Raw genomic sequence first — 25,430 nt, 5'->3', positions numbered from 1 at the left:
AGCGCCACCGGAGACCAAACTGTTAGCATATAACACATTTATACGATCAGTTCTCGAATATGGAAACACGATTTGGTTTCCCTACGCACAACAGCTTATTAACAAATTAGAAGGAGTACAGAGAAAGGCAATTAGATTTATCTTTAACAAATACAGGACCAGTGATTCACCATCCCAACTACTAAACCAAGCATGTATTCTTACTTTACAGAAACGCGCCAGACTAGCACGACTAAAATTATTGTTCCAATTAGTTCATAACTCGTTAAACATAGATACTTCGTTATATATTCTGTAGATGAGTCGAGACCATCCCGGAATAAGCACCCATTAACCCTTAGAGAGTACGCATTCCGAACCGACTGTTTCAGATATTCATTTTTTCCGCTTGCCATAAAAGATTGGAATAGTTTGAACCCCTCTATCACTACTAATACATCTTTGCAGAAATTTGTAACTCTGGTAGAAGAACAGTTGCGCGATAATTAAAATAGATAAATAAATAATAATTATACAAGTACAACAGACCGCTCGTATCACTGCATATAACAGCATCTGTATGAACATACTACTTACAATGTATAAAATCGCAGCCTTTTCTGTGAAATATACTCTTTCGTTATGTGTTTTATTTTCTGCTATCTGTGTTTTTTTTCCCATACTCATGTAATTACTTGCAAACAACAGTGTTCTTAATATATACCATTCCATTTGTATTCGCTTTGTACCTTCTTACTATGTGCCCATCCTGTAAAAATCCCAATGGGATTGACAGTATCTGAAATAAATAAATAAATAAATAATTCCCGGTGAAGTGTGCATGGAGATTTTTTATCACGTGTTTACTAGTTTTACACCCATCCTTTTCATCATTGTCATCATCATCACTCACTGCAGGGCAAAGGCCTCTCCCATGTTAAGTTAGATCACCTGGGCCAATTTAACATGCTTTGACATGCATAGCACACGAGTGTTTTTGCATTCATCGTCCATTGAAATGCAGCCGTTGCAGCAGGAAAACGAGCCACCGCGGCGGATTTAATAAGCGCAACTCTTCCCCCTTTATTTCTCATAAATAGTTATTTATGCAATAGGCCACAGATAGTTTCTATTTCTAGTGTTTACTCTGCAATTAAAATTTCGAACATCGGCGTTCCACCAGCATACATTCTCAGCAGTATACTGTTTTAAACATGTTTGGTTTCTTAAATATCTCATTTTATTTTAGTGTATAATATGTGCTGATGATATCACGATATATAGCTTTCATAACAGCATAACAGTTTTTGTTTACAAATTTATCAGCGACCCAGCTAATTTATACACTTGGTGCATCACCTTATGTTAAAGATAAACTCTGATAAAACTAAGTTTACTCGTCACTGTGACCCAGTGGTTAGTGTGCTCGGCTATTGAGCCGGAGGACCCGGGTTCAATCCTGGCCATGGCGGCCGCGTTTTGATGGAGGCGAAATGCAAAAGCCGCCCGTGTGCTGCGCGATATCATCGCACGTTAAAGGACCCGAGCCGGTCTGAAAGAGTCCGTAGCCCTCCGCTACGCCCTCCCCTATAGCCCATGTGCCGCTTCGAGACGTCAAACCCCACAATTTATTATTTAAAACTAAGTTCGTATTCTTGAGCTCTGCCCGACGGCAAATTATGTATGCGCCTTCCATTTGCATAAACCCACAGTTCATCCGCTTTAACGAGTCATCGTTATTATCAGAAAAGATTATAAGATCGCTATTGGAAGTTTCATCTCCATAATGCTCGCATCAGATCCGAAACAAGACGAGCTTATGGCTCGAGAATTCTGATCGAAACTCGTTCATACTTCATTCAGCTTACACCAATAATACTTTGAAACTCATTCGTGCATCCGCATATCACATATTGTACGGAATACTGAAGTAACACGGCACTCTTGAATTCACTACAAGTAGTTCGAAATCAAGAAGTTTAATATCAGTGTTCAGCTCTTTCGAAGAATCGGTCAGTCGTACATCATTCATTCTGAATCCTTTCCACATCTCAATTCGTCTGACATATACTTTGTATCTTCATACGCAAGCAATGTGATAGATCCATCTCAATTATTTGTATTCCTGATGTGTTACTTCCAAACACCAAGCTACGAGGTTTTCGATTAACAGGAACCTTATTCTACCTAAAGTACACACCAATTATAAGATCCACATAGTTCATTTTTTTGCTTTCCATTTGGAACGCAGTATTTGCTTGCAAAAATAATTAAGCGCATTTTAAACTTAAATTATAATTTATGAAATTGCTGCGCTGGATGCGAGCTGCATACGTTTTTTACACGTATGTTTATTTGTTCTAACAGCAAATATAACTACTATTTTGTTCTCCTTTCGAGTCTTGTTATTTTCTACTGTATTACTTCTGCATTCATTATGCTATATCTGTACCTTTTGTGTGTTAAGATTTTGTACGTCTTTGGTGCTAATTATACTGGTGACAGTACAGAAGACTGCATAGTAGTCCGCTTAGTTACCATTATAGGTGAGATGTTTTCATGGTATTATTTTTTTTGCTAATAGAGAAGACCCCAGTACAGTATTTTACTACGTAATCTCCTTTTATAAAACGTTGTCCATGAAGCGTTTGGAGCTGGAATAAAACCTGATTCTAATTCCGAAGCTCGAACTTCTTTATGTAATCAAGATAGTTACTCTAGAAAACACGCTTCATGTTAGAAGTAAACATAGCTCTAAGTTGTTGTCAGCCTGTCCTCTCTCGCGCAGACTTGATCACCTCAGCGGCGAGACCCGAGGAAGAAGCCTGGTGAAGCAGCTTCATAATGCGCAACCCAGATTTATAAAAATCTAACGCCATTCATGTACCTTATTTTTATGTAAGCTGTTGCGTAGGCAGTAAAATGGGTTTTCAAGAAAGGCAGGCAACTTAGACCCATGTATATTTGGCACAAGACAGAAAAAATGTGCTTAGCCAACCTCATACATCAAGACAACTGTTGAAAACCCGGGATAAAACATACCAACGAGGAGTCGGGAATGTTAGATTTAGGTGAGGCAAATTTTCACTCTCGTAACAGAAACTAGAGGCTTGAACAATCTCGTTTGATTCACTGCCGCTGTGCTTGCCGGAAAAGCGATGGCTGCATTTGTGTTTCTTATGTGTGACCGTTTACGACGCATACGGAAAACACAGTATTCAATAATTGGGACTGCTGTTCGATACCCGTGAATTTTTCTTTCCATTCGCAGTGTTCCTGGAAACTAAAGCGAAGATCGAAGCGTAATCTTTCTATGAAATCATTGGATGCCAGTCTTTGTCAAAAATAGGTTCCACTGGTTGGCAGTAATGTATAGGCCCTGGAGTATTGGCCGGCTATGATCGATGTGAACAGGCTAGTGTCGCAAGGAAGTAGTTAGATCGTTCGTGTTAATTCGTGCTGCCGAGTTTGGTCCCCTAGAAGTTTAAGTACACCGTGGCGCAGCTTCATTCTTCCGGTAGACCGACTAGTTGACATAAGCAGCCTCGGCCACGATGAGATATGTGGGTATCCAGTATCGCTCTTCAGATTTCTTTCACCGATACACTTGAGACGACTGCCAAGTGTCGCCTATGTGTGAAAACCCGCTCGCGGCCTCCAGATGCTTTCTTTTTTACGGTTTACACACTTATCTTGCGTTAGCTCAGGGTCGGATTCGTGGAGCGAGCGTCCTAGTGACAGCGTGTGCTACGAGGTTGTAGGCTGCGTACTTCACTTCGGTGCGGACCTCGCAGTGGTGGCTTCTTAAGTGCTAGGCTATCCTTCCGGGAGATACACTTTTAGACGATGAGGAGATTTGTTTGGCTATATTAATGGCCCTTACATCAACAAAAAAAATCTAAAATAGTCAGGACGAGAGTGAGAAATGATGGGGCCAGAAATGAAAGAACAAGCTTTTTCAAGCAACTGCTAAACATTTCCTTCAGAGAGAAAATATGCTTCCTCTGGTGCTTTTTGGTGGCGGTAAAGGTTCCAGTTAAGTTTAGAAGAGCGAGTTGACGGGCTTGTCGGTATTGCATAGTGAAGGAACAGCACTAAGTACGGGACAGGAGGCAAACCCCCATGTTTGTGCTTTCAAGTTTGTCTCCTGTCCCGTACTTAGCGCTGTTCTTTCACCGTCACCTCCAGTTAAGTGATTAATAACTTAATAATTCAGTTGTCAATCAAGCAGTGTTATGTGAACGAAATACTGAACTCCTCGCTTTAAACTTAGAAAAATAGATGGAAGCATGCCTACTGATGACCAGTGGAAAATCTGTGATGAATAATTATCTGGGAAACAAATACGAATGACCTAGAACTAAGCATCCCCGTAGATGTGCCAAGGAAACCTTAAGCTATGCTCACTGCTGGATGTCTCGTTTTCGACAAGCACGACGTCATAACAGCAGTAATAATAATAATTTTAATAATCATTGCAGTATCATTTCATGGAGCTTCAAATGTTAATCGGCACATACAGTATTACGATTCTCTCTGTACGGTATACAAGGTGTGGTTCAACTTGACGTTTGCTTTCTGCATTGACACTTCTTTTACATTACTTTTTGCACGATGATCCACGTGTGCAGCTTACCGGTCGGCAGTGGGACCAAATCAGCGAGTACGGCAAGGACGTCATCCAACGGATGCTGTGCGTTGACCCCAGGGAACGGTACACTGTCGAGGAACTGCTCAACCATCCTTGGCTCAGGGTATGAGTGGAGGGAGGAGATATCTATTACGAGTATGCATGTGCACATTTTAAATGCTGCTTAATGACGCATGAATGTGTTTAAAGGAGTAACTACTTCTTAACAACCACCTGCGCACAAGCATTCTGCTGCAAAAGCCAGTCATACAGCTTTCTCTGAAACTTTCAAGTTGCAGTCCGAGACACCAACTCAAGACCAATGTCTGTGCGGCGAAGTCGCTCTGCCGATCAATGCATAACAATATTGTATGAGCTATTTAACAGACTGAAGAAGAGAAGCCAATGGCCAACTGCGCGTTCGGTGCCTTTTTTGTTTCCAAATTTCAGTGAATCGTTAGTCTTCCTGAAAGTAGCGGCGTGTGCTTGTGCATCGTACCTTTGATCACTCACTTGTATGTCGTCAAGTGAATCCGTGCTCTGCGATAATTCGTGCCTGCTAGAAAGGACCTCTCTGTTCTACCCCCCTGTTTCACAGAGCACAAAGGCCTCAAATTAGTAAAAAATACTTATTATGGAAACATCTCAGTGAGACATGATCTCAAGATAGACACTTTCGATGTCTAGTGCTACTTCTACGAGACGGCGGCGGTTAATGCTTCCTTACGCGGCAAAGCCATGCCAGTGCAAAATGTACGTATCGTCGACTCAGACATACCAAAGCCAAAGTCATGTACGTTGCCTGGCACACTTATTACCACTCATTTCAACGGCCAAATGTGGCTAAGGTGAAAAACAAATTTATCGTTCTTAAACCCGAGCCAAGGAACACTTCGATGCTTTGGGGAATATGGGTCAAGATATATAGTGTTATGAACACATGTCACAGCGTTAACGTGCGTCTTCGTTCCCACGCCTGTCATAAGGCGGTAACGTGGGGAGCATATAGCCTGTGGTTTTGCAGAGCAAAGGAGTCGGCACCAAGACAGTGTAAATGCTGCCACGGGTATCAGAGAGTCAATGGGGATGAGGAGATAAGGAAATTTACGGACATAAGCTGGCGTGGTTGGTGCAACACACGTCTAGTTCAAGACCAATAGGAGGAGCATATGTCGGGCAGGGGAAGTAGTTTAGGTGTGAGGGTGAAAGCGCAACTACCTACATTTAGAATCAGGTAGGTTTACAGCGGCAGCAGGTGCTTAATTTGCGACGACGCATCTGGCTTGCATGCGAGAGGTATCAGGTTCGAATCTCGTTACTACTCAGAGCCCACAGCCATTTATTTTTTGAATTGCATGCGCTGTATAGTCCGTTGCAGGGTCTTCCCAAATATAGAAAGTTTGAAAGAGAACCATCCCATGTCTCTTACTAAGCCGACGCTGCCATCAGGAACTTGCATCTTACAGTGGTTCTTCAACACTTTTTGAAGCGAGTTCTTTATGTGGCGCTGATGAAGATGCAAAAGGAACAAAAAATTTCAAAATACAAGCGCACAGAATATTGCCCTGATGGTGGTGAGAATATTTCAATGAAATTCTTTAGGAGGTTGTAGCGGTTGTTGGAGCTCTCAGTCCGGAACCCCATTGGCGTAGGCTGCTGTCCGAGCTCTTTCGATCAGTTCTTTTTGACACGTTTCGTCCGAGCTGGTCAGAGTTGCCTCCCACCCCTCCTGTGTTGGTTGGTTATTAACAGTGACTGCCTGATTCCGTTGGCAGGCTCATACCATATGGTACAGGTCCGCCTTCTCCCCGCAGATTTCGCATTATGAGTCAAATGACCCCGGGCCTGTTGCGTATAGTCTTCGTGCGTTGTTGTAAGTGTTGGTCTGTAGCTTTTGAAGGTGTAGTTCCTCCCCTTTGTCTAGTGTCTTAGCTGGCGGAGGTTAGACCTGACGGGATAATCTTAAGTGCTGAAGTATGTGGGTGTAAGTTAGATTTCGTTTGTTCACAGTTTTAAGTTCTGACGTCACCCTTGCAATGCCGAAATTCAGTTCAACTCAGTTTAAGTCAGTTTAGTGATTTGTCCCTCTTTTCCTGCATTCTATGTTATAACAAGACTTCTTACATGTTCTTAACGTGATTTCAAGCCAACTAGTTTGATTCCAAACTCTCAGCAGAAAATATCCGCGCTTGTAGCGAAATATTGGGAACGATGACCACACTTTACTCCTGCAGTGCTCGAATTATCCTTTCCCGAGTGAATAGTACTAACTACCTCAACATTGGTATCATGATCACTACTCTATCCAGTCAATACAACTAGCAAACAAACGCGTGGACCCTTCGCTCCCCCATCCTCTAAAAGTTTCTTAAGTGGCCCTCCTGATAAGTACAATTCACGGTTGCGGATAGTGGCCGCTATAGCTCTCGCTCCAGAAGCGCAACGAGGAAAATACCCAGGCACGGATGTCGCATACAGCCATGTCTCTTCATCTATTGCAAAGGATACAAGGCTCTAGAGACTCCAATGACGCACCTATGCTTTCGGCTGACTACAGCGGCTGTGAGCTGTGCTCAGTGATCATCACTTCATTTTAAATGTAAAACCCAAATGGCATCGTTCAAACCTAAAGTGCTAAATATCCTAAGCAAACTCATTAATTTTACAGCGATAGCTGTTAAGGGCGTGTATCGTGGTATTACGGAGATTGGCGTAACACGACGGACGACGAACACTGATGAATAGATAAGGGAACGTCCGCCTCCGTGCTTAACGTACGATAGCCCGCGTTACGCAACTTTCCCCTACACCTGTGCCCCCCCCCCCCCCCCAATCCTCCTCCTAACCTCACGACAACTGCAAAGACACCCCAGATGGCAGTTAAGAAATTCTCATCGGCATTTTCCACCCCTTCAGCTTTCTATGATGTTCGCGTTACCACAGAGGTAAACGTCTGGTCAATTTATAACATTTTTAACTTGCTTATCGCAATTGAGATCCAAACGCGTAGAGCGCGTCGGAAGCGGCTTATCATTATGCGGTTGCTCTAACTTTTCGAGTCATGGTCGGTTGGTGTGCTTCATAAACACTTTCCCTTTTCTTTGAAATCTCATAATCTCAGGATCGGGATCACTGCGCACCAAGGGAACACCTTCAGGAAACGGTGGACGAACTTCGAAAGTTCAATGCAAGGAGAAAACTTAAGGTATGTTCTAGTGTTTGAATGTGTATGTGTTTGAAAAACTGAGTCATGGTTCGCGCACTCTGGATGGCGCCTTCCTTTGAACTCATAAATGTGCCTCACGCGTCAATATAGCGGACAAAAGCACGAGCACAATGGAAGTGCTTGAGCATATTCGTGAATACCTCTTATCGCGTTGCAGATTTAGCTTGAGAACCTTAACAAAGCCCTTGCAGATATTCTGAGAGCAAAGCAAACATCCTGTCCTGTCTACACACAAGGGGCAAGACCTAACGAAAAGCCATGACGAGCAGCCTCTTCTCTCAAACACTTCCGTTTTAAAGTACTTTGCATATCTGATCAAAACATCTGGTATTATATTCAACAATTAAGGCATGATGTTTATCATCAAAGGGAGACTGTATAGCACAGCAACCGTTCACCAAATTATTTTACTGTCGACTAGTTGCAGCAGCTTCACGCCACTCACATTGACGTAATTTTCAAGCCTTGTGCAAAGTAAGCTCTTGGGCAGTAAGTAAGTTCTTTGTACACACTCCAGGTATAAAATGCTTCGTCAATACCCGAGCACTTAATGGGCACGCTTGTTTGTACTATCGTGTTTCGCCCGCGATTCGCACTCATTTCAGCTGTTCTTGAAAACGAAGGCTTAGCTGCAGCAGGCGATGGTTTCGGTGTTAACGCACTATGCCAATTTCTCGTGCTTTTCGTCATTATTTACCTATGCCAACTGCGTGCTATCGCATCGCAGTCTCTTTAACGCCTAGTTTGCGTTTTCTTTCTTGTCCTCGGCTGACAGGGCGCCGTATTAGCAGCTGTGTCAAGCCCGAAGTGGACAAGTTTCTACAGCGACCCAGCGTTAGACTCGGCCTCGGACCAAGGCATTGAGGAAGAAGTGACTGCAATAGGTGAGTCCGTGCTGGCACATTCTCTGTTTTTTTAAGGAGACCCAGACTAGCCGCCTCTAAATCTAACAAAAGAGAACATTTCGGGACGGAGAAAATAGCTAGCTTACTTTGGAGAAAGTTTTGGAAACCCAAATAAACGTAAGGCAGTAACGTAGTGGCACAACACTTCCTTGTGAAGAACATTTTTGTGTCATACTGAAGCAACTGGTGCAGTGTCGTACATAATGCTACAAGGTATACGAAAATATTCTGATATGCCGCGGTGGCTCGGTGTCTCTTGCGTTCGCGTCCCGACAGCGATGTGTCAGGAGTTGTTAATTTCAGAGTTTAACGCATTTATATGTCGGCGAAGTTAAAAACGCCCATGGACAGAATATAAGCGCGCCGTAAACGACCCCAGGTGAAGAGAAGGTTGCGGCAGAATGTCAGCTGTGCGGGTGAGATTTTAAAGTTTGCGAAGGCAGGATGCCAACCGATGGCGCTGGCTATGGTTGATTTGATATCTCCTTCGCCCTGTAGGGAACATAACTGGGTTGGTGGCAGTGAAATAATTATAAATTGTCGAAATTAACTCTGCGCTCCTCACTAGGGTGCTCTTAACAGTCCACTGTTTAGGTCTGGTTTTTTTAAAATATTGATAATATCAGAGCCTTCTGCAGCGTGCTTGCAAATATTATTTAGATTTTGTTTGCGGTATTTCTGTGCTATTTGCTGCTTCCCATTTTGTAGCGCATGCATTTTGTGAGTTGTATAGTGTTTGTCTCGCGCAGTTAGATGTGGTTGATATACATTTGTTTGATGTGATTTCTCTCGGGTACAATGTTCCTTTAAATTTGCGGCTCCAGCGGAATTTTTTTTCGTTCCGAGTGTGTTCTTTAAGTTATTGGCTAAGTTATTAGCTAGGACAATCGGGGTAACGAATCAGCCTTTTAATGAGTGGACAACATTTATATGTTCTAATTCTTCATATTCGATGAGCTTCAAGAATATGCAATCAAAATTTAAAGCTTGGCATTTATTGCGAACGACTGTAGTTAATTTTAATAGGCCAAAATGTCTTATGCACCCTCAACGGAGAGAAAATGAGTTCTAATTGCACGACTCTGCTTTCCGAAACGTAACTTAAAAAGCGCGTACGCATGGTTTGCCAGTCGACCTTCTAAAGCCTGCCAAAGGCTTCGCCTTTGGCGGAAGTTTTTGGCCGAAGCGAACGTTTCCAATTTCAAAGTATCATGCTTTTTCGAGCAATACCTCACTTTCGATGGCAAAGATTTATTGATTGCTTAACTGTTTTTTTTTTCACTTGGCAAACAATGCCGGCAGACAACGCGGCAGACATTGGAAAAGAAAGTAGCCACTGCCCCTCGTGGCTCAAGTATGTTTTACAACGAATGCTTGCTTTCTTTCTTTCTTTCTTTCTTTCTTTCTTTCTTTCTTTCTTTCTTTCTTTCTTTCTTTCTTTCTTTCTTTCTTTCTTTCTTTCTTTCTTCCTTCCTTTCTCTCTCTTTATTTCTTTCTTTCTTTCCTTCACTATAGGATTTATGCAAGCACGGCTCGGACCCATAGCCAGCGGGTAGTGATGGGTAACCGTCTAGGCGTAAAAGTTGTTTTTCCGGTGAACACGGCCTTGAGTGCACGTTTCTCTTTTTCCCGCATGGCCCCTGCCAATCCGTGTACTTGCTGCTGGGCTTCGCAAAAGGAGCGGTGTCCACGGTTCTCGACAGCCTAGACGATATCCACTGCCTGACCGACTGCTCGGAGCGGGACCGGGACTTCCTCCTCAGCGTTCTCGAAGACTCCCAGCTGCATGCCCTGCTGGACGTGAGTCGAGGCTGCACGCTTTCCACTCCTCGCTGGCTTCCTTTTCAGCCTGGTCAACGGAGCTCTTCTCCACACTAAAAACCACGAAGAAGGACTAGAGTGTTCAACAACAAGACTTCATCGACATTGTTGTTGACGTGATTGCCATCTTTTGGCGCGGCTTTCGTAGCAACGTTCATTAGATGTAACGAAACTTCCCTTCGAGCGTGAGAGCACTGGCGTTGTGGTTGCACGTAGTGCTTTTCGCCTCTATCTTCTTTTCAGTGAACTGAACGGGCCCTTTCAACGTGAAAACGGCGAGAATGAAAAAGCGGGTTGGTGAAAGCATTTTTTTAATCTTATTTTGACACACAATCGCAAGAGACCTGCTGTTATAATTGATTTATTCGTACCCACTAACGATAAAATAATGTCACAGTGTTATCTGACATTAGTAAGAGGTAAATTTTACTCCCACCAACACATGGTAACGCAAAATTTTTTATGACTGGAAAAAGAGTTCTGACCTGGTATGACAACGTAACTGCGCAACAAAGACGTCCGCATTAAACGTCCTCGATTTATTTCAAAACTCTTCAAGATATTTTTCGCAGATCGGCTTTAATGATAAATATTTTTAAGCTTCCTTTGTCATCGTGTGCATTTTCTTAGCTGCTGCTTATAATGGCTTGGAACCGGCTACCGTGTTCCGTTCTTCGTCTTGTAGCATTCCGCGCCTTTTGTACTGCGCGTCTGAATATATACTTTACTTTTGCTACCCTGTTCAACGTACCGTCTCGTATACATGGAGCATCAAGGCGTTTCAAATCAAAAATCAGCCTTCCAATTTTTCACAGATTTATTAATAATTGGGTGTATTGAGGACATGGTATTATATCCTAGCCGTTTGCATCGGGTTCATTGGTCTAGCTAGACTTCCGTCAAAACGAAGAAAAATGAAGTGGCATTTCCTTCACGCCTTTCTTTTGGCACCCGAAATTTTTGGCTAGATTTCGTGCAAAGCGAAACGGCTGGAAAGTAGCTCTTCTTATGAGGCACAGAGTTCCAGAGATATTCTTGGTAATTCTTTCATTGTTTCTTTTTTACATTTTAATCTTATTGTCAGTCACGGGCTGTGTATTCGCTGGTTCCTTTTAACGCGTCAGCTCTGGAAGGATATGTGCAAGCGGTAATGGATAGCGCCACCTGCCACGGTGCTAAGGCTGCCTATACCGGGCTAGCTATAAGAACTTTAGTATGCCACCTCTGATATAACGACCTTTCGATTCTTAACCTTTACTATAACGAACTTAGTATGTTAATCTCGGATATAACGAACTCTTTGTGTCTGGACATCGGAAGTAGCGTGTGTTGACGTAAATGTACCACCTCAGATATGAAAAACTTCAGTGTGCCAACATCAGATATACCGAACGTGTGGCTGCTAACGCATTCAAACGATCCACCGAGGATCACCTAAGAGCTCTTTGTTTCCGTCATAGAACTATTGCCCTTTCCGCTCTCCTGTAAAGCGTGCTCTACCTTTATTACTCAAGTATGGAGACAGAGCACCCTTGCCGAGCAAATTGGCGGCGCCTTTTTCTTCACTTTTCCTTTCTGCGTTGTGTATAATACTGTGCCGGAAAAGGGACCTTTAAAACGCAGCGAGCAGCCACGTGCGGGGAAACAACCTGTCAGAACTCATCTGCTACCGTTACCAACCCTCTGATGCAATTCATTATTCGTCGTCCTTTTCCAGAGCTCATACAGCCAAACCTTCTCGTGCAGCGATTCTAAAAGAATAAAAAAACAGCTCGTGACGAACCACTGGTTGCTGAAAAACTTTTAAAAACTCTTAAAGAACAATGAGTGCAGTTTGAGTGTATTAGTTTCGGGCCAGGCATTCATAGGCGGCGCTGCAGCGTCGGGTTTTGCTCGGGACAATTGTTGCCCTAATGCGTGCGGGAAAGCGCGAACGCGAGGGGCGCCGTGTGCCTCAACGTAAGTGGCAGCTTGAAAAGGAGCGATAGATTTAGGAAATTTTGACAAGATAGAGTGCTAAAACGCACTTGAATAGACGTTGTCAGTCTTAAAATAGTAGTAGAGACATCTCATTTCGAGAACAATTAAAGGTGTCTTTTTTAGTAGTAGTCAAGGCAGAAAGCTGGGGGCTAGTTGGGGGTTCATGTTTGATTGATTACAAAAACTAGCACAATATACTTTTTAATCAATAATTTTAATAGTAGCGTGCGCCTCATTTCTTCTCTCGCTGAAGAGAAAACTGTGTATTTCAGCAAAAAAAGAAACATAATGTGACACAAGTAATCATTGATCCAGTGCTGAAGCATGCGCCCTCATCTCTGAACAAATCCCTGAGGGTTCCTGCAAACTAGTAGGGCAGAAGGCTAACTTACAGTCTGAACGGTGCTTTTCTTGGCTTGTACTCATTGCAACCGGTTTCGATTGAAAGAGTTGCCTACGGAGTGACAAGGAAGCATCGCCTACTGATTTACGACGATTGCGGGACTGTAACGAATGAAATTTTTAGTTTTTCGCAAGGTGTGTCGTCCTGATAGACATTTTTGTGTTTTTCCTTGAAACCGGTTTCGATTGAAAGAGTTGCCTACGGAGTGACAAGGAAGCATCGCCTACTGATTTACGACGATTGCGGGACTGTAACGAATGAAATTTTTAGTTTTTCGCAAGGTGTGTCGTCCTGATAGACACTTCTGTGTTTTTCCTTGAAGCCCAGGTATACCTAATTTCAGAATGCACGTACGATGCAGACGACCCGAATAAATGACGTTGTTGAGCTACTTATAAACTAGTGCCGAAAGCGCTAGATTTATCCAGCTCGCTGGACTCTATCGGCGTGGGTGGAGTCGGCAAAGGAAATTTTTAGGAGTAAAATTTCTTTTCTGCTTTCATTATAATTTTTTTACTAACCTCCGCAACGCTAAAGGCGCCTGGAGAACACTAATTTGTTTACGACTGCTCACCCATACAAAGTAAATGTCCAGAGCTTAAACGTAGTCGGGCTTTATGAAGTATATTTTTTTTTATCAGGCGCATAACGTCGTAAAAATTTCTATTCGTATTTGCGCACAGCTGTTATTTCTAATGTCTATCTTGCGATTCACTAACATTTCCCGTGGATCCTCTTTGCGGCCCTTCTGCAGTGCCTAACTGCAGAGCGTGTACATAACACTGAATTTTCAGCGCGATAAATTCACCAGCTGTAGGAATGAAGGACTTGCGTTCCTTCAGGAACATATTTATCTCCCCTAAGAGCTACAAGAATGTTCTAATTTCATGATGACAAAGCAAAATAAAATATCTCCAGCCATGTTTAGTCAGGTAAATAACAACAACAACATATAAGCAAGAGACTAAATCAGAATACTTATAAAAATTTTTAAATGACACATTACCAGTGCGCCCGGTGCCGCTTTCTGAGTGATAGCTCGTTACATACTCGTACAGCTGCGAATAAAGGTGATTGCCTTATGCTTTTGTACAAATCTGATCAGCGGTCTTAGCCAATTAAGTGCACCGCTAGCAACTATATTAATTTCCCAGCAATAACGTTTTTGTAATCGCGGCAAAAGCCCATAGCACATCTCGGTCAAGGAATAAAGGCAACGGCATAGGACGACGTCGTCATCGTTCACTGGCCTTTCGCCGCAGTCTCCACTCTCGAGGGAAACATTAAAGGAGAGGAAATAGTAATAACCTGCACGTCGTGTTTTCCCTTACTGCGAAGTACAGCGTCGTCTCGCTCTTCGCGAATGGGGTCCTTCGGGTCGCGCAAACACTCCTCCGTGGCCATTATCCGCGGGTGGACGGAGGGGAGGGAAGCACGAGGTCGGATAACGTCGTTTGCTTCTGGGTTTCGCTCATCCTCGGCGAGCAGCAGCCGGCCTTCCTTCCAGCAGCTCCCCTACTTCGCGATGTCTGCAGCGTTTTTCTTGCGTCGTCTATTAGCCGGCGGCAGCGGCAGCTTCTATGAACCCGCGGGAACCGTATTTGCTCAGCGAATTGGTCGGATACGAAAGGCCAGTGCAGAGCCGCATTGTCTGCTTAAGGCGTTTGCCCAGTGTGAATATTTTTTTCCACTTCCTATTCAGCCCTGTTCTTGGGCACGCGTGCATAATGCAGGCCTCCCCACATTTCGGCGGGCTACGCCCGCACAGTTCCTCTTATTTGTGGGTTTTTGGACTGGAGCGTCGTCGTCCGCGCTTTCTTTAGCGGGCACTCCTCCATGCTTTGAATAGTCCGCACCGCACGCACATCGTCTCATTGTAATGCGTGTGGCCTAAAAGGAATGAGCGGTGGAAAATGCGGCTTGATCCGCGTTTGTGTCGACACTTTATTGTCCTCGTATAATATATATGAAAGCGAGCTTTTGGTCAACAAGTACACATTTCCGGTCTGGCAAGAGACGCTGCAACGCATTTAGCTCCATTCTCATTTCGCCCGTGGAGTAGCGTAGTTGGTGTCCGTGGGTTTGTTTGCGTCCCCTTAATTAAGGAACCAACCCGCTGGTAGTAGTCCCTCGCGCGACACAGAACAGGTTTAGCGCTAGACGAAGTGAATTAGCAGTGTTTAGCCTGTGGAAAGATATAACTACAGTTGAAACTCTTCATACCCCAGTTGAAGGGGCCCGGCGATTGCTTCGGTATAGCCGCAGCTTCGTTATAGCCCGTGTTGACCAAACTTCCAAGATTCCTTCGTTACGTCGTCTATATCGTTATAAGTTGTATCGTTATAATCATCGACTGTATTACCTCGTGGTTTGTGATCGGCAAGGTAAGACGCGATTCTAAGATGATCGCTTTGGACTGAAAGGAAACCGGTTGAGCATACTCTGCCACAACTTTTTTTTCTTTTTCAGAGTGGTTAGGAAGATGCAACGGTGTAGATTGCCCTTTAGCTCTTCCGTTTTAATGCGTTCTCATTTCTAGGAGAAAAAGTCACTGCTGCATGGCGTATGTATGACTATACAGGGTCTTCTGTTTTTATGTGCCGGAATTAAAAAAAAAACTCCTGTGCGCAAAATTCTGGTCTAATAGAAAGCAAACAGCTCTCACAAGGTAGAATATTATTGCCTAAGTTGTTTGATATATAAATAAACATCGGTACTTGCCTGTATTTGGTGGAATTGGCGAGAAATTGTTTTCAGCTACGAGTACAGTTCTTGCAGACTCGAGCCAAGCAGCCAATCTCACAGGCTGCGCCATCTGCCGGAGGGCGAGGCAAACGACGTCTCGGCTCAGTGGATGCGAGAAGCGCGCTCTCTTCGAAGATGGGGTTTGTCTACCCGCCGGAATTAAGATCACAAGGAACATCACTGCTTCTGTTACTTAATACCGCGGTGAAAATGTGATACCAGCAGCGCACAGTAATAACTGGTATGTCGTCGCTTGTGTGTTGCATGTTCATCTGGCAGATGGCACAGCCTGTGAGACCGGCTCCTTGGCTCGCGTCTGCAAAAACTACTCGTAGCCGAAAGCAGTTTCTCGCCGAACGCAGGCCAGTACCGATGTTCATTTAGATCTCAAACAACTAAGGCAATAATATTCTACGTTGTGGGCGCTATTTGCTCTCAATTAGGCGAGTATATTGCACAGAATAATGTTTTTAAAATCCGGCGCAAAAAAAAAAAAAAAACGGAAGTCCCTGTATATATGATCAGTACAAGATGTACTAGTACTAGATTAGTACTAGAGCTTTTCAGGAATAGATGAATCAACAAACGAAGAGCGAAAATACCGAATACCTAACGCGAATACTTGTTATCGTGCTGGAAATGATGTACGACGCGGCTACGTGCGAAATTAGCCTCGCTTGATCATTGATTGAAAATCAGCAGAGCGCCTTCGCAGACCGACCGCTGTTTCAGATAAAGCGTGGCAAAGAGAGCCGAAACCATTATTCATAAATCAAGCTATATTGAAGCGGCATCTGCCCGACACTGATTTGTGCGACGAAATGGTAATTCATAATGAATACCGAATGAGGGCTGCGGGGCTCCCGCGACGATCCAGGCGGGCTCAGCTTCGTCCGCAGCCCTCATTAAATTTGGAAATGCACTAAGTAAAAGCTGGTTGGCGCCGGCAGCATAGCAGACCCGAGTATGCAGTGTGCAGAATCATCGCAGATGGACCAATGTGCTGCATGCATTCTAAACTAGAGGAAATGTGGGCTGTATAAGCATCATGAAATGTACACAAGCGATCGCGGAGCCCGAGAAGAGAGGGAATGTTTCCAGCTCTTCGCGCGAAAAACTGTTCTAAATGTTCACTCTGCAAATGCTCCCCGGAGCATACAGTGATCAATAACGTGGGCTGTAGTTTTTGCTATGATTTATGATCCACCAGCTACAAAACTACAGTTCAATAATGAAATTTGAATACGACTATCCGGAAGGAAATTTCGCAAGGGACTTGCTAACCAAAGCGATATATATGCGCTAAAGGAGAATACTAGAGCAAGCTGGACTGATAGGTTAGCGTCACCTGATAGCAAATATGTCATTTTTACTGAAAACACAAGCTGAGAAGCCAATAAACATCCTAAAAGCGAAGTGGTACACGTTTCGGAACCCCTCGTGGAATCCTATAAACTGCGCATGGTGACGTGAATACTTTGCCGGCCACGATTGGTTCATCCCTTTCTTGGTTCAAACTGCCCGCACCTCAAGAATAAATGTTGTTTGGGAAAAATGTTTTAGGCTTTCATTGCTCACATTACGATAAGTTTCCATGAATTTTGTTGAACAAATTGGACATAGTCGAGCGCAACAACTGGGACGTTTGGCGTGGAATGACCCTGCATTCTTGCAGGAAAATAGGTTTCTTCGCCTCAAAATTCTGTCTGTCTGTCTGTCTCTCTCTCTCTGTGTGTGTGTGTGTGTGTGTGTGTGTGTGTGTGTGTGTGTGTGTGTGTGCGCGTGTGCGCGTGTGTGTGCGTGCGTGCGTGTGCGTGCGTGTGTGTGCGTGCGTGTGTGCTTGCGTGCGTGCGTGCGTATGTCTCTCTCACTCTTTCTCTCTCTCTTTTGCGCATGCGCATGCGCAGTGCCATTGTTGGTGAGGGGGAGCCAAGAGAGGTCCGGTAAACCGGTATACGTCTCCGGTGTGCTAACCATCTATTATTTCGTTACGTATATTAGCAATAATTAATTAGGTGTTGTTACCTGTTCTGTTTTGTCTAATTTCCGGGGCGAAGCTCCCGAACAAGACCTCATTTTATCGCGCTCAACCCAAGCTCCTCTGTGGTCGACGGTTAGTGCACCCGGCTCACGGTCGAAGGGGTAGCGATTCGAGTTCCGCCTTGATCAAGTTTCTTTTCAGCGCAATTGCTTTTCTTTCTTCAAACACACTACAGTATGGTCGTGGAATGACGTCACGACAATGTAGACCGATCAGTAATTGTGTAGCGACGTCACCACTGTTGTACTATGTGGTCGTTTTGGGTTGGTTGAAAACATGCGCGAAGTCATGTGGTTGTTGACGCCACGGTCCTGTCTGTCAATCCGGATTATTGTTACAGGACATCGGAGTTTGCTTCGAAAACCCACCGTAACGCTATCACCTCTGACCGGGCTCATTATCATTGTCTCGCTGTTATTTTCCACTTGTCTGTCGCCGAGCTCGAAGTGAAGTTCTGCTTCCTATGTTCAAACCGCGTTGCATCTTTATCTTTGTCTCCGTTTACGTGTCAGTGGCACCTTCGAGCACTGGTGCTTGAAACCTTTATGAAGATTTTCTCGCGTCTTTAGGCCACGATTGGACGACATCAACAAGTGCTACAAGTCTCCGTGAGAAATAACTGCCGCCAAAGCACCAGCTTTCAGCTGCGTGACAGCGTGCGAATGCTCGTCTCTCTGCCTTAGGACGTTTGGGTGGGAACTCCACAGCCACGAATTGCACTCTATTTTTCACTCCTGACGTTTCAAAGGCCTTCGAGATCTCCGGTAAGATGGCTAGATTCCTCGCTCTCTCAGTTCTTCCTTGTAGTCCTTGTCAGTCACGTACGCACTCTGTTTAAAAAAACACACACACATACCGACGCCTTCATATCTTACGAGCTCTTGGACAAGCAACAAATCGCGCACGTTCCGGCTATTACGCTAGCAATGGTGATGCATTGGCGCGAGACACAAGGCCTTGCCGAACACTCTTCCATGCGCGTCACGTGCAGGGGCAAGCGCGTGTTCGCGGGCTCTTTTGCTACAACGCGTGGAACGAAGCACACGTTGGGGCTTAGTGTCCGGCCCGGACAAGGAGCCGACGGCGTTGGCATGAGGAGACAAGAGTGACGCGGCTGCAGAAAACGATAAAAATGAATTACGGTGCGTACGCTGCTCGCTGCAGGGATCTTTGGACGCTGGTTGCGCAGGGAAGCTCCGATGAGGCGTCCGTCTTAGAAGAGCCAACCACGTGTACCTTCGTACAACGGAAACGAGTGCGCGAAGGAAAACAAGCAGCTAAATCACTGAAGGGAAATGGTCAGAACATAAGAGAGCACGGAAAACGGGAACATGAGCGGAAAAGTTGAGCGCGCTCTTCCCGCTGTTCAGGCTGATCACGTTCCCCCGGGCTTACGTCTTCCATCGGCGACGGTCGTTCTTGGCACATCTGAAGACGAGCATTGAGAACAAAAGCCAAAAGTAAACGAAAAAAAGACAGGAATAATAAAAATACACGATGCAGCGGGGCCGGACCCCAAGCAGAGAAGAGGGATAACCACTGGAGGCGGTGGTGTTTCGGCAAAGGCCTGGGGTCAATGCGGGGATCTTGGCTGGGATTGCCTATTCGCGGCGATCTAGACAAAATTTATTGGCCCCGTATGAAAAGGGGGACCCGTTACCCGAGGGCATGTCCCTTATGCGCACGCCACCTCCTCCGAATTCCTAGAGGCCATGGAGATAGGCCCTTTCGAGGAGGCAGTGGACAAATGAAGAACGAAAAGTTGGAGTAGGGGCAAAGAATAAAAAATACAGGGTAGGTGCTCCTCATGCATATATCGAACGAGTTCATACGTTTGCGTTTACTGCACATCAGTCTACGCGTGTGAAAGTCCCCGGACATGCCTATAGGCACTGCAATTGCAGGATAGCGTATACTTCTCGGACATCAGCGTTTGTTATTATAGTTCCTGGTGTTAACTCGCACTGAAACCTGAACTGTGGGATCAATATGCAAAAGACTTCGCAGGAGAGGCTTGGTTGAAGAACGCCGACGTTTGTTCGTTTTTCTTGTCTTTACTTTATTTCAGGGAAGGTATGTGCGAGCAAGGAGGAGAGAGCGAAGGAAAGGTCTCCGCATGGCAAAAGCTGCAATTACAAATTCACAAATTTCGCGGAGTGAGGCTAATCAGCTTCCTCAAGTATTGCAACTTAGATGAGTGCTTGCATGCATCACAGAGTGCTTAGTCTAGTGGCGGTCTACTGCGAGTTGCTGAGAGGTCGTAATGTGACGGCCCGCTGACTATGTGCACAATATTTTCCACCTTGGAGTGGTTCTGAATGGAGGACAGGGGTAGCTCTCTCGGCCGCGGGTGACACTTACCCGTGACGTGAAAGCGTTTTAAATGAGGCCACAATGCGCTCATAACCTACGACATTACAGCGCATTGAACTATAGGGCCGCGGACTTGCAAGGGGGCGGGCATCCTGTCGTGTCTTTTGTTCGGCTTCGGTGCGCGCAATGAGCCGCAGGGAGCGGAATCATACACGCGACATATTATGCTATGAAAATTTCTCTCTCGTAAGGATTCACTGATGGGTGAGGTGTTGCATAACTTTTTATACAAAGTGTTCTAACAGCACACAAGGCGGAAAGAGAGGAGGACACAGTGCCGTATCCTTGTTTGGGTTTATCCATCTTGTGTGCCGTTCGAACGCTTTGTTTCAAGAAAATTGGTCGGCAGTCAAAGCGTTAACAAAACTTCATTGTTTCGCTTTAACGTAGGCCATTCTGCATATTAACAGGTATTTACTTTCAGCTTTTGTAGGTTCACATACTCATCAATACATACATGAATCCGCACGCGCACGCACGCACGCAAACGCAAATAAAAAGGAATTCACACACGCGGGCACACACATACGTACGTCACGTGAAAAGTTTCACTCTTTTTCGTGGCAACAGTACTTGATGCAATGAATCTAGTGACAAGGCAGACATTTATTTCCATTGAACCAAATACTACAGGTTTCAGAAATGAACATAGATAAAAAGCGTGCTATCCGAACTCAAGCTGCGGAGTTCGCTCTCATTAACCAGATTGCTGCCAGAGTGAGACGGTCTCGCTGTGTTCGAAATTGAATAGCCGTGTACTCCTTGTGAAAACGTAAACATGCATTTTATTGCGTCCTCTGACGAAACTAACCGTAATTTAGAACGGCAGGTTTCGGCGTATTGAAAAAGTGCAGCAGGAAGAAGCCCAAGTGCTTCAGCCGACGCGGCGCGACGCGATTGCGTGCGCGCCATTTGCGCCGGCAGCTCTCCCTAGAGGCCGCCCTTGTTACTGTCCGGCGTGTGCGGCCTAATAATGCTTAATGAGGTGAGCGGGCCCGCGGCTTTGTTTCGAAGAAAAACGAAACAATGTAAGCAACGAATCTGGGTCTCTGCGGGGTCGTCAGATGATGCCTTTACCGTTCGTTTTTCTACTCCTGAGAGACTGATTTGCTCTCCATAAATGAGAATGCTCAGACAGGCAGTGAATTCTTTACTGTTATTTCGTTCTTCGCTGATCCCTGCCGGCATGCATGCACACAGAGCTCAGACAACCGGGAGACACGGCACATATGCCTCTGACATCCTCCAGCTGGAACTACTCGGCATTATCAACGATATTCACTCATTTTCTACCCTTTCCCCTTTCTTTGCGTCTCTAAAAAACAAAGACATGGCGCTGCGTCCTCTTCTTTTTCTACCTTGTGTGCTGTTCGACCACTTTGTTTCAAAAAGTTATTCACCATGACGAAGCTGTTCTGTGTCAGATCGAGGGTTCTTCATTCTCTGAAACATTGTCCTACAATGATATCAAAGTTGTCCTCCAAAAAGTTATTTTACAAACCAAACTTCAAAGTGTATTCCAAATTTTCAGGAACAAAATGGAACATTATGAGCTTTTGTTGGGTGTGATCGTATGTGTCTGTAGTGTAGCTTGACGGCCTTCTTGATGACCATCCCCAAGTCCAAAGTCGGCAGGCTTGGCCATGGGATCACTATGAACATTGGTATTAGACAGTGTGTTGGAAGTCTTGCTCAACTGAATGTAAGCAGAATTAATATTTTGCTTCCGTCCTACAGCCAAGATTTTACCAATAATTTTTCAAAATCGGAATCAAGTGAATTCTGTTAGGAGCTAAGTGAAGTACAAGCTTTTCCTATTCAGGGCAATACATATAGCGATGGAAAGCAAGGTGTTTCATTAGAAGTTATGTTCTTCATAGTGTCCCGCGCAGATTTATTTTTCTTAAGAATGGATCGACATAAAAGAGAAATCAATAAATCAACGAACTATTCAGGCACTAAACTGGTTTATGGGGGTTTAACGTCCCAAAGCGACACAGGCTATGAGAAACAGACACTAAGCTAATGAATAAAATTTTGTTTGCACATTCAAGAAATAAATAAGGCATTTGTAAACCACAAAGCATTTATAAATCAGCGGCAACGCAAAAAAGCTAATTAAATAGAGTTAAAGTCAAACAATCTGTGATAAATCTACATGAAGACAATTTACCATCTTGCCCCTTTAATTATACATATACAGGGAGACCCCTCTTTCTTCTTTGCCTTCTTTTATCCTCCTTTACTTTTCTCCGCTCTTTTTCCGCATTCAATGATTGCCCTTGATACTAAATGGTTTTCAGTGCTCTTCGCTGCCACCCGCTATCAGATAGATACCTGTAAACTATATCTTTCAATCGACGCCCATCCACACCAAATCAACGTTCTATGCCATTCTGTATGGAATAGTCTGAATGACGGTGCCCTTCCTTCCTTCGTACGTAAGTAGGTTTGCTGTTCAACCAGGAGCCTCGCCACGAGTGTTGCGACTATCAAAGATTCTTCATCGCATCTCTTGCAAGACCTACAAAATTTGGGTTACATGTCGAGCCTGCTTTCAAACGTTGACTTCCAGAGCGCATTTTCGTCCACGTTTAAAGACCAAGTGCAGAGAACAAAACAGCCTGAAGTCCTAAAACACCCTCTTTGCTAAGGCGTTTGCCTTTGACTGATGCGACACCTAAAAACACAGTTCAGCACCTCTGCTGAGTTGAACAATGCAGCTTCTGACTATGGCTCGCTGCAATTTGCTTGGAATTCTCCAACATGTCTTCTCCGGGAATACGTGCAGCCACACAGTTCGATTTGGAAGGCGAGACCTGGCACAGTGGGAATCCTGCGCACTTACTGCCGACAACTTAGGTATCGCAGCCGTAATTCTCGCTTTGTCAGAGCAGATCATCCCGTTTCCCCCGCGCGTAGGCCCTTGCGTTTTCAGTGTGGATTACGAAAGACGCAGAGCGCGGGCTTTGTCCCAGCGCGTGCTTGCGTAAAGCCTACTCCGTGATTCCTCATTGCCTCCTCTTCCCTCTCGGCGTCGTCCTCTTTATATCCATTGGCGTCGCGCACTCTGGCAGATCATGTAAACCTCAAGAACAGCGGAATTATTCTTGAGCAGAGTGCAGAATTCCGCTCTGTATTCCCCGCAACTTGTGCGGCTGTTTCCTCGTGATGCCGAAACATCGTTTCCTTTTTATATGTGGGCCTTCGTTGTCCTGGTGCAGTACACCACTTCCGCGTGACCTCAAAAGCCGGAGGGAGCGCGCGTGGCCCAACATCAGCGCGCAGGACGACAGCGCCAGAAGAATAAGCGGCCGTGCACTAAAGCATTCGCCATCTGCATGCACAGCGCGACAAGGATGCTCCATTATGGCGTCCTCTCCACTGCTGCTCCCTCTACGCGGCTTCGTTAAGTTTCGATCGAAGGAGGAAAACGCGGAAACTAAGACTCTGCTGTCTCATTGATTGCGCGTTCTACTTTTCTTTTTCGCAAACTTGAGGAGCGCAAGCACAGAGACCTCGTTTTCCCAAAGCGCAGCCCATCTGCATTTTGACCGCTGCGGCGAAAGGGCGCTCCCTTTTGGCTTCTTAAGGCCAGTCCATGTCGACCCTAAGCATCTCGTGTGTCGAGCCAGAGACGAATGTCTCGTGTCGCGCGCCCACGCTGTATGTTTTTACTTGTGTGGGAAAAACTGCATCTGCAACCATCTCCGGCAGCCCGCGCGCATGGGAAACTACTGAATCCGACTTCCTGCGCACGGCCAGCTTCGGTTTTCCTCTGCACAGACATCATGCTTGAAACAATGAAGACGACTCCGGAATTTGTACGCAGTCAGTGGTGAAGGAATACTTGGAAACAAAGGAGAAAATGCGAAGAGCTTCGAGAAGGAGACTGGGCTTCGTGTGACCCGTAAAATCTCGGCGAAAAAGAAGCATTTTCAAGCGGCCCCACATCTAGCAGCGACCTGACGTACCGGGTTCTTCAACCGAGGTCTTTTATCATTATTCGCGAAAGCTGGACGTGCCTGGAAGGCCTAAGTTCGGGCTATGCAATTCTAAACTGGCGAGAGGGAACAGCCCAACGCAAAGTGTACTCGGACATTTATATGTTTTCCCCAAAAAAAGCTAAGCAACTGAAATGTAAGGTTCCTGGCTTTTTGCAGGAAATTATTCTCACTGTAAAAACCGTGCATGCTTGTGTAGTTCATACATACAAAAAAACAAACACCTCCTTTTTTTTAAAGCATTGCATTTCCTCAGATGCTTTCAGGTGTGGAGTTGCTGGCGAGGAAGGAAATGCTTAAATCTTTAGCTTTTGAGGACTAAACCTCGCTCGCAGTTTAACTTTCCGCCCTTAGTGATTCTCGGTTCCAATTCTCGGTCGTCACCCTTGCGTGCGAGGAGTTTTCCCAGAAGCGCGTCCCAACGAACTGGAGGCCCGCTTAAATCGTAATATTCGCCATGCTAGCCATCTATACATTAGCTAAAGAGCGCGAAAAACACGACTGCAAGGGGACGAGGAAGACAGGACGAGCGCTCGTATTAAAATTTCAGTTTGCAGTATGCGCCCGTCCTACCGTTCCCTTAAGACTTGCCAATGCCTTCTATCGCTGTTTAGATTTTTCTTGACTGCGCACAGACTCAGCGGACTTTTCGTTTTAGCAGTTGTTCTTTCACTACGCGCAGCCCGTACGCGTGTTACGCGCTTTGGCTTGTTTCGAACTTCGGCGCACTAACGTTCCCGGTTTTCATATTGAGCTTTCTCTTCCCTAATGGACGTTGTGCACAAGTTATTCGGACCTGACAAGGGGCACGATGACCAGCAACCAGAAATATCGCGAAGCTGCAACATAAAAAGAATGTCGTTGCGGAATGATTTCATTTGATGTTTATAGCTACCGCGCATGCGCTACGTCAGTCGCTACGTCACTTCCTCGCATGCTCACTCGCATCGTGCCCTTACTGGGGACCTGGGCTGTGGACTTCTTTTCAATTCTGCGTTGTGTTATTAGGCGAAGTCATAAACTAGGTACAAGGCGAGGACGAAACTTGTCGTGTCTCGCGAGAAGCGGAAATAAGAACAGGAACCATCTGGATTAATTTATTTCATTGTTCAGGCGACTGTGGAGTGACAGAACGCATTCTCTCGCGTTTTTCGGTGGATACCAACCAGTGGATTATCGTTTCATTCGTGAACGTGATTAACGGCTTTCTTTATTGCGAGAACTTTAGTTCTTATGTGACTTGTGGTTCCTGACAACGGACGCGCTAACACCTACCTCGGTTCTCCGCGTACGACTTATTCGCACTGCGGCCGCTATGAGCGT

General features: G+C 45.1%; 1 protein-coding gene across 7 annotated transcripts in view; it reads left to right on the top strand.

The window, feature by feature from the left end:
- Positions 1-25,430, top strand: part of CASK (peripheral plasma membrane protein CASK) — a 663,473-nt gene that overhangs the window by 295,019 nt on the left and 343,024 nt on the right. For 4 of the 7 annotated variants that reach the window (XM_077657694.1, XM_077657698.1, XM_077657695.1 and 1 more), the window contains 4 exons: positions 4,611-4,733; positions 7,731-7,814; positions 8,611-8,719; positions 10,419-10,540. In XM_077657694.1, coding sequence (XP_077513820.1) covers positions 4,611-4,733; positions 7,731-7,814; positions 8,611-8,719; positions 10,419-10,540 — 438 coding nt within the window. The remainder of the gene's footprint in view (positions 1-4,610; positions 4,734-7,730; positions 7,815-8,610; positions 8,720-10,418; positions 10,541-25,430) is intronic. The other 3 variants (XM_077657697.1, XM_077657699.1, XM_077657693.1) reach the window with 1 other exon arrangement.

Source organism: Amblyomma americanum, chromosome 3 (assembly GCF_052857255.1).
Source record: "Amblyomma americanum isolate KBUSLIRL-KWMA chromosome 3, ASM5285725v1, whole genome shotgun sequence".
Classification (NCBI taxonomy): Eukaryota; Metazoa; Arthropoda; class Arachnida; order Ixodida; family Ixodidae; genus Amblyomma; species Amblyomma americanum.
Note: the sequence above shows the minus strand (reverse complement) of the source record. Positions and strands in the feature narration are given on the sequence as shown.